Source organism: Ochlerotatus camptorhynchus, unplaced genomic scaffold (genome assembly GCF_037179485.1).
Source record: "Ochlerotatus camptorhynchus isolate MF236.1 unplaced genomic scaffold, CSIRO-AGI_Acam_v1.1 ptg000542l, whole genome shotgun sequence".
Taxonomy (NCBI): domain Eukaryota; kingdom Metazoa; phylum Arthropoda; class Insecta; order Diptera; family Culicidae; genus Ochlerotatus; species Ochlerotatus camptorhynchus.
The window spans coordinates 278,974-288,743 of NW_027041025.1; the positions used below are offsets into that span (position 1 = coordinate 278,974).

The following is a 9,770-nucleotide window of genomic DNA, read 5'->3' on the forward strand; positions in this document are numbered from 1 at the left end:
GTCGCCAGTATAAGCAAGGTGTTAATTCATATAAACTCAAGCAGGTTTCTCCCTATCTGACTGCATTAAGATTATAAGAGCGATTAAGTAAAAAAAAAATAGATAACGTGGTCGTGTGTGTTTTAACCGAACAACACACATTTATTAACAGCTTTATTGTGATATTGATCAATTCAATGGTCATTACAAAAAATATTATTTTTCATTCAATAGATTTTTTATTCGAGGATAAATTGTGATTAAAGTTTGATTGATTTTATAGGAAAAGGTAAATACAACGCTTAATGACAAATAAAAAGGAAGACAAATTTTATTGATCACACTTCAAAAACATATTGTCAATCGCGCGCAACTTTAAGCGATAAATTATTGTTTCTACTGGTTACCATTTGCTATAAGCAAGTAAATTGGTGTCGTCCGTTTTGTCCCGAGTAGCCTTGTACGCTTCACGTTCCTGATCCGGATATTTGGTTGGCAGATTGGGCGAATGCAGATTTGCTTTGGCCGGGAATCGAATGCCAGCTATTTCGACTTCGTAGTCACCGTTCAGCACGAAATCATTCGTCACCGGTAATGGTTTACCCTTAAAGTCCAGATTTTTCACAAACCCTAAACATATCTAGTATGAAATATATACAGAGGTTATTGTATGGAAATTCTTGATATTAAATTTGAGGTTACCTGTTTTTTGAACGTAAAACCATATGCTGTTGTCGTTGTTTGACCACAATAGACACCATTCCTATAGATTGGTTCACCTCCCCAGCTCCACAGATCAATATCTGAATCGTGATCGTTGATCAATAATTGTATGTACATACGCTCAACGCCCTTTTCACGTTGCTTCAGAAGAGCTTCTCGTCCGATGAAATCGACTTCTTTCTGCGAAGAGTAAGAGACTGATTTAGTTTTTAACTCACCAATATAAGATTGAAAACTTTACATCAAATTTAACGCGCCACATTCGCCCACACTCCAACGGGGTGGTAAACGTATCCAGATCTTGACCCCAGAATGCAAAAAACTTCTCAACCCTTAAGGTTCGCATGGCGTAATATCCACAATGTTTCATTCCATATTTCTGACCGGCTTCCATCAACTTGGTGTAAACGTGTAAAGCAAATTCGTTCGGTATGTACAACACGTATCCCAACTCTCCCGTGTGCGTCAAATTTAAGGCTCGGATTCCATTGGCAAGTCCTACGTCTAATTCCTGAAAGTGAAGAAAGCTATAATGTCACACCAAATAACCAATTGACATTTCATTAACTTACCTTACAAGTAAAGAAAGGGAAGCCCTTCGGCGAGAGATCTGTATCGGTTAACTCCGACAGTAGTATTCGAGTGAAAGGACCCATGATGCAAATGGCGGTGAACATGGAGGTGACATCCGAAACGCTTACACGACCTCCCGGTGTCAAATGGCGTTCGATCCAAGCCTTACATCTGGCCTGCTGTACCGTTGGGGCAATCATCATGTAGCTACAAAAAAGATCAAACAGATATTGCTAGAAAATGAAAACTATGTACTTCATTGACAAATAGCTTACTGATTTTCTGACAGCCTCGCCAACGAGCAATCGTTTTCATATCCTCCATGTCGGTTATGCATTCCGGTATGAATTATTGATCCCACCGGTTGATCTACATCGTTAGAACACAGATATTGCAACAGGTCTACAACCTCCCGCCCTTTGGACCACAGATCGATTTTCGTGAATGAACTGTAGTCACTCAGACCGATTCGCTCTCGACAGTTTTCGTATTCGCGTTGCACATGCTCGAACCAGTGCGGTTTACCAAACCCATCGGTTGATGCAATTCTAAACCTGGAAGCTCCTTTTTCATTCAACGAGTGTTTCTTGTCAAACCAAGCCGGTCTTTCATAGCCCATCACCTGACTGAAGACGGCTCCGGCTTCTTTAAGAGCTGGGAAGATTGGAGACATCCGAAGATTGCGGCCAGTTCGAAACTCGTAGAACGGATAGCTCATATCGTAGTGCAGTCCTGGAACTTCACGTACTCGATCTCGCAGGAATTTTCGATTGTTGTGTAGTCCAAGGAAGCGTGAAATATCCAGTTCATGAAGGTCTACCGATGAATAACCTAAAAGAAACGAAAGAAATGATACCCGAGCAAAGTCGGTTAACAAAATGAAAGCAAGTCGATATTAAAGTTTGCAGTTTCCATCATAATGAATACTAATTTTGATTTCATTTGCCGAGACAGAAGTCTGATATCATATTGTGCTTTCATTATGCAGTCAAGACTTTTTAAATAAAAACAACTTAACTTGAAGTTCTGCTGGTAACGTCTTGTTTAAAATTTAATTTAAGGTCATCTGTTGTTGAACTAACGATTATTGTTTATTTGTTTTGTATAACACATTTTAGGTCGTTCGAGTTTTGCCCGGGGTGAGATTTGAGCTCAAGTCTTTCATCGTGAGAAGCATGGATGCTAACCATTTACACCAGGCCCGTATTCAGTTAAACAACATGAATGCAAAATCAGTAATCAAATTGATTTAATTGATAGCAGGATTAGTTTTCCGATTGATTCAACAGTGTAATATTTTGCTCTCATTTTTGCTGTGTTCACCGTTAAGTCATCCAAAATTAGATCAACTGGAGTATTCAAAATAAGTTACATCATAACAGTAAATTTTGATTTCAATTTGATCTTCAGCTTTGCTCGGGCAGATCAAAATTGGATAATGTAAGCAATTATAGTCAAGAAGTGATGAATATTATTATTATTATTATTATTATTATTACTAATATTTAAGACAAACAATCTTGCACAATGGAGACGGGCCCGGCGTAGCGGTTGGCATCAATTTTTGTTTTTCGAGAGCGCTCTCAAATGTGTGAAAACACAGAGTGTGGCTCTACGGTGCGGATATTTTGAATTGTGATAGGGAGATTAATATCACTAAACTATCTTCTTTAAGATTGGTTAACTAAAAATTCAATTAGATTTAACGTAACCATTCTATATTAAAAAAGTATCAAGAAAGTCCCGAAAGAGCGATCTATCCCTGGTTGTTTCCATGTCATTTGTCATTCGCCAAAACCTTCATATTTTGACTTCAGAAATTGCAATGTGAATTATGAATTTAGAATCTACAAACAGGTCGTTGGTTAAGTTCTCCAACAAACAAACAACCTTTTTTGAAATCTGGCTACACCAGTGCAATTTCTATAGATCCTTTTTTTTATTTGTTTTAAGTGTATCGGATTACATATTGTATGTTTTTTTAGATGTTTCCGAAAATCTACAAGCAATGCAACCTTTACGTATAATCAAGATTAAACGGTAAACAAATTCAATTTTCTCGTTTTTGTGAGTTTTGTATTCAACCATGATACTATTAATTTCATGGTGGTCTAATTTTTCTTAGCTTAGCTTTTTCGCTTAATTTTTTTTTTTTTTTTTCATCTAACATCTAATTTATTTAGAAAATTCAAAACTGTGATTTTCAATCAAATGTTGAGATTATTGTTAATGTTGTAAGTAATTCAAGTTAAATAGACAAGATCTTTTGAGCTCATGAAGAGTATGACATTTCCGAAAAATGTTAATGCCTTCAAATATTGAGTGATTCTTCAAAATCCAATATTTTCTTGAATCCTTAAAATAAAAAAAATCAACTCATTGAGTTGTGGAAATTGTTTTACTTCCAGAGCTTGATTCCTCCGATAGTTTTTTTTTAATCTCAGTATCTGCTAAAATTAAACTTAACTTTTATTTTTTACTATTCTAGGATATTAAAAAATCGATATCTGGAATCCAGAAAATGTTTCAAATGTATAATCTTCTTCATCACCGTTTGGCTTTTTATCGGAAAAAAAAACAAATTAATTCCAAAATCTCCAAATATTTTTTGCTTAATATTAATTTATAACTTCAGTATTTTGAAAATTTACCACAAGCTTGAAAATACTTCCTCTTCCGGGTTTTGAAATTTCCTTCAACTGTAATTCTCACCTAGATTCCTTGATGTTTTCAAACATTTTACAGTCTCCCAGTATTATAATTTTTTGTTTATGTATTAAATGATTTCCAGCATCCTTAAACTTTGATTCCTTACTCGAAATCTTAATGCTATTGGAAACTTTACTCATTTTCTGTTTTTCTAACAGAATCTTAGCAATTCGAAAAAATGGAAATGTCCTTTAGCCATGAATTTGTAAACCATGTCCGTAATATTCGATGTGGTAAGCTTCCTCTTAACAAAAATAACATGGAGTTTTCCGAATTTTCTTGAAATTCTTGAAACTTCATTAAAGATCACGCAATTTTCCTAATGTTTATGACACTCCCAAATTCTTTAAAGTTTTTTGGTCATTGTTCTTGGAGCATCTGTAAACTTCCTGCAGTTTCCAAACCACATTCCATCTACCGAATTCCATTCGATTGTTGGGACGGTTTCGAAGCTCGCAAATTATAGCTAAAGATAATTTCCAATTATGAACAATGAAATGTCAATGTTAGTTTGACATATCTATATACAATTTAGTTCTTCCTGTTATTATTTTTTGATTATATGTGTACTAATACACTGTTGCATATTGTTATTTAACTTTTTGAGTTTTAGTCTGAACATTTTCAAACATGTCGACTGTGGAATTTGATTCTAATGACAGATACGGTTCATGATATATTTGTTTGCTATTTGTATCCCTGAATGATTATTTCACGTTCTCTTGATTTACAGACGTACGTTAGAACTTTTTAAGAGAACAATAAATTTAAAAAAGCTCCAAAGTTTCGTGCACTTTGCGGTAAATGGGTAAATAGATGCAGACTGAGGATTTCTCCACATATAAGCACGATAAGAAATTATGATAATGTAATAATGTAATTTCGTTATATACATAATAACATATTGATTAATCTTTTTGATTACCAAAAATACTGATAACATCCCAAGTAACATTGCAGGTTTTATCGCGGTTTTATAGCATTCTACAAATCTAAATCATGGTCTACAGAACCCTCATAAAACCAAAATTATTACTTGGGATAATATGTCGTTGATTACTTTTCAGTGATGCTAAGATTTGTCATTATTTTGATAATATTCATACATTATTTAGATCTCATTTGAGTTCTGATAGCCAGTTTAGTCGACCACAGAATTGTCAAGTTATGTTACATGAACAATCGGTGACATCCACCTGATGTGGTGTATTCACTAGAACTGGAATGGATCATGAACATGCTATCATTTCCAGGGCTGTTACAAGATTTTCTAAATTTGATCCGCGAAATCCGCGATTTCTCAAAAGAGATCCGCGACTTCAAATACTAATCCGCAACAAAAAAAAACATTTTTTCATTGTCTAAAAATAGCATTTGTATACTTCTACATGGCATTTCAAGCCTATTGCTTATATAGTAGTATATTAGATTTTTGCCTGCTCTCAACTTAGTGTTCTTTGAAGTACTTTCACATTTTAATTGAGAGCTTTCTATGCCTGTATCATCCTATGCCAAAGAAAGTAGAGAGATTTTCCAACCCGAAAAATTAATAGACCGGACGGGAATCGAACTCAGTCGTCTCCAGCATGGACTTGCTTTGTAGCTGCGCCTTTACCGACTGAGCTAAAGGAGTATCGTTTGTAACCTTTGATTTTTTTTTAAATAGCATTTATCATCTTCAGTTATTTATGTATAGTATAAATTCTGAGTAATTAGTGAACATAATAAAACACCCTTACATTATAAGATTCTATTGAATAATACCGGCCTAGATTTGATGAAACATTATTTAAAAAAAATGCATTTTCATTTGCAATGCAATTTTTTTTTTAAATTTAACCTTTGCGTCTCTGACGTTTTCAAACCAAATACCCTGCACAGAATCGAGAAATTACCATAGTTTCATAAGTCACACTTGTTGGTCACGTCACGTTTGTGTATTTACACGGATATTCCTTGAGTTCTGTCCAATGGTGAGACATTTTCATGATTTTTTTTTATTTCTAATGTGAACCTAGCACTTTTCGTTGTCAAATAATAACCGAATCGTATATATGTGACTTTATGGATCACGCACGACTTATTACTATGTATATAGGAAATTATAGGTTTTCCAAATCGTCCAGGACATCAGTTGATTTGTTCTACTAGATCAACCAAGACTGCAATAACGTCTGTACTATCGAAAAATGTCCAATCAGATTCAAAGTGTCTATGTGGATCATGCATGATCTATTTCCGAGTAATCCAGATGTTCAAGGTTCTTCAAATCGTACTGGAGTTCAGATGATTTATTCTACTAGATCAACCATGACTTGGATAAAGTCTGTAGTATCGAAATATATCCAAACAGATTCATAGTGTCTATATGGATAATGTTTAATTATTTCCACGTATACCAGATGATCTAGGTACCCCAGCAGGCCTGGGTTCAATCCCAGTCGGCGCCGCCGGGATGTTCTGAGGCATAACATCTCTATTCACGCCTTCCTTCGGATGGGAAGTAAAGCCGTTGGTCCCCAGTTCATGAGTTGATGAGTCGATAGGTAGGGTCCAGGTGTGGGAGCTGCCTTCCTGGCACGTCGGTAGCATTGGTGCTCAGCACGGAAAACAAGATCGACGGAAAAAAACAAACCAAAGGAAAAAAAAAAAGATGATCTAGGTTCTCCAAATTGTCCTGCAGTTCAGATGATTTGTTTAACTAGATCAACAAAGACTAGGATAATATCTGTAGTATCGAATTATCGATTTGGAAATCCTAGAACATTTGGCATACACGGAAATAGGTTGGCATGATCCACATAGAATTTATTTGGGCATATTTCGGTACTACAGATATTGAATTAGTCTTGGGTGATCTAGTAGAAAAATAATCTAATATCCCAAATGATTTCAGAACTTATTACATCTTGTATACGTAGCAATAGGTCGGGTACAATCCACATAGACACTTTGAATCTGTTTGGATATATTTCGATACTACATACATTATTGGAGTCTTGGTTGATATAGTAGAACAAATCAACTGAACTCCAGGACGATTTGGAGAACCTAGAATATCCGGTATACATGGCAATTGCTCGCATACGATTCGTTTATGATTTGACAACGAAAAATGCTATGTTCATAATGGAACAAAGGAAAATGTCTCACATTGGACAGACTTCAGGGTATTTCCGTGTAAATCCGATGTGACTTTGGAATTGAGATCATCTATATCGATTATTTGCAGGGTGTTTGGTTTGAACCGGTAAAAAATTGAGAGCCAAATGAACAACAAAATTGATGACAGCAAAATAATCCGGGACGGAAAGATTACAATGAATTCCACAATTTTTGTGACAGAACATCAATCCCTTCGCGATTTTCGCGACTGAAAATTCAAATCCGCTACAAATCCGCGAGAATCGCGAAATCCGCGCCTGTTGTAACAGCCCTGAATTTCACGTTTGAGCGGATTTTATATGTTTTACCTAATTATTGTTTGGCTTTGTGAGTGTGAGTGCGTGGAAATGCATGAGAAGCAAACGTGAATTTTGATGTGTAGATTCGCACGTGAGATTATTCTCTCATGAGGGCTCGATGAATGAGATTTGAGAATGACAGTTTTATAAGAACATCCATGGTTGTGAACAAATGCATGGTTGTGAACAAATGCATGGTTGTGAACTTACCTTGAGTAATGATGTCAGCAATCGCTCTTCCAACGCCTGCAGCAGCAGACATACCAACAGTTTTCATTCCAGCAGCAACCAAATAATTTTGAATCTACAATTGAAACCAGATTCATTAACACGTACACTAAAATAAAATCTTTAATTGCTGACCTCAGGCGCCTCACCGATAATCCATTTGCAGTCTGGCGAAAACGCTTCTGGACAATTGGATAATCGTTCCAGGGTGGCTTCTTTGAGAGAAGGGATTCTGTGCAGTAGCTCCTCTAGCAGAGGATGAAAATGATCCCAATCAGCTGGTAACTTTCGTTCGGCAATCGAGGGAGGGATATCACCATCCTCATAAGCAGGTTTTGCTTTTGCCTCGAAACCACCCGCCAACAAACAACCGTCATTTTCTCGGAAGTAAATGTGACCATCAAGGTCCCGAACCACAGGTATAGTGGAATCGAGCTCGTAGAGGGGTTTTGTATGTAAATAATAATGCTCGGCGGCGTGCAATGGCACTTTTACATATGGTTCGGATAATTGACCAACTTGACGTGCCCAAAATCCGGCACAATTAACAAAGTAGACACACTCTACCGATCCATTAGTAGTTTCTACAGCTTTTACTCTACCATACTGTTGAATGATTTTCAAGACAGAGCAGTTTTCAACTACGGTTACGCCCTTCTCTAAAGATTCCTTGACCAAACTTTGGCAGAATGCATTCGGGTTACCGATACCATCGTTTGGAATCCATAGGCCACCTATCAAATCATTGATTTCAATAATTGGACATAGTTCCTTACAACGCTCAGGAGATACAAGCTCGCACTCTACGTTCCATGCGCTAGAATTGATAAATCATTTTACAAATATTTACAATCTACTCGCTTGATGGCCAGTAGGTAAAAGTAATCTATTGAAAAAATGAATCACACTAATGCGTTTCACACGACCATGTTTGTAAACAAAGCACAAAAGCAAAAAGTACTTACACACTCTGTGATTTCATCCTCCTGAACATCGTCATTCGATCTCTAGTCCTTGCAAGATTCAACGAACCCGTTTGCTTCCATCCTGTGGGCAAACCCTTCCTATCGAATTCTCTAATCAGTTCCAGCGAAGTTTGGGCCAACATAACTTGTGAATATGTCGGTTTTAATTCTCCTAGCAGTCCGCTAAAGTGCCATGGATTTCCTTCGCCGATCCGTCCTTTTTCTATAAGCACCGTGTGTTGGCCCCACCCACGCTGGGCTAGCTGGTATGCAACGGCAGCACCCATGATCCCACCTCCGCAAATGACCACACGGGCATCTTTCGGTGGTTTACTGCTGATTGAATCGAACGTCAAGCCATAGTGATGGAAATCTTCGTTCCATCGTTCCCCACCAGGTGATTGCCTCGGACCACCGGTGGAAATCAAACGCGCAGATAAATATTGCCTACGTTGTCCATCACATCGCACTATGCCATTTGATCTTATAAACGATTTTTTGCTTAAAGTGAAACAGTTTTTACACAATCGAGACTTTTTAAACGCAAGAAACATTTTGGATTCGATTCAAAACAAACATTGCATTCCAGATTCAAAGGAAAACACAATCAGCTGGGAGAGAAAGCTTAAGTCAGAGCTGCCAGGTGGTTTTATAAAAAATCTGTATCCACTCTATTAAAAAATCTGTATTTTCTGTATTGACGATTTTTTTCTTAATTAATCATGTTTTGTTGTTTTACAAATACAGTGCATAAAAAATAACCATAAAATGTGATTAACCACCTATTCGGGCTATCGTACTAACCATACGGGATATAATTGCGCCATTTGTGATATCGTCCGTACTTATTTATAAGAGTGATATGAAGCCGTTTGAAAATGTATGGAGGTTTTAGTTTCTATTCATTATCTTCCTGATAAGCAGTTTTAAATGCAAAAAGTGTACGAGTTCATTACTATTGGATATTTTTAATATAGATGAATACAATTAATTACATCATTTGTATGGTAGTTACACCGAAATGTCGAGAGATGTCGCCCCGCCAGTGCTGGTAAAATCATTTTTGCAGTATGGAGAATATCAGAAAATCCGCAATTTCTTACGAAATACATTTTCAATGCAAGTAAAA

The 9,770-nt window shown here is 36.5% G+C and overlaps 1 protein-coding gene across 2 annotated transcripts; it reads right to left on the minus strand.

Annotated features, from left to right (window-relative positions):
* Positions 1–263: 263 nt before the first annotated feature.
* On the minus strand, positions 264–9,233 carry LOC135713176 (pyruvate dehydrogenase phosphatase regulatory subunit, mitochondrial). Of its 2 annotated transcripts, XM_065236288.1 has the most exons (8): positions 8,642–9,233; positions 7,812–8,493; positions 7,659–7,752; positions 1,551–2,106; positions 1,275–1,482; positions 944–1,213; positions 682–882; positions 264–619 (listed from the first exon to the last, which is right to left on the minus strand). In XM_065236288.1, the coding sequence occupies exons 1-8, from the start codon at positions 9,193–9,195 to the stop codon at positions 383–385; spliced, it is 2,802 nt and encodes a 933-aa protein (XP_065092360.1). In that variant the 5' UTR covers positions 9,196–9,233; the 3' UTR covers positions 264–382. The 2 variants fall into 2 exon arrangements, with proteins under 2 accessions (XP_065092360.1, XP_065092361.1); XM_065236289.1 differs by lacking the exon at positions 264–619 and having other exon boundaries at positions 706–878; positions 939–1,213.
* Positions 9,234–9,770: the final 537 nt, after the last annotated feature.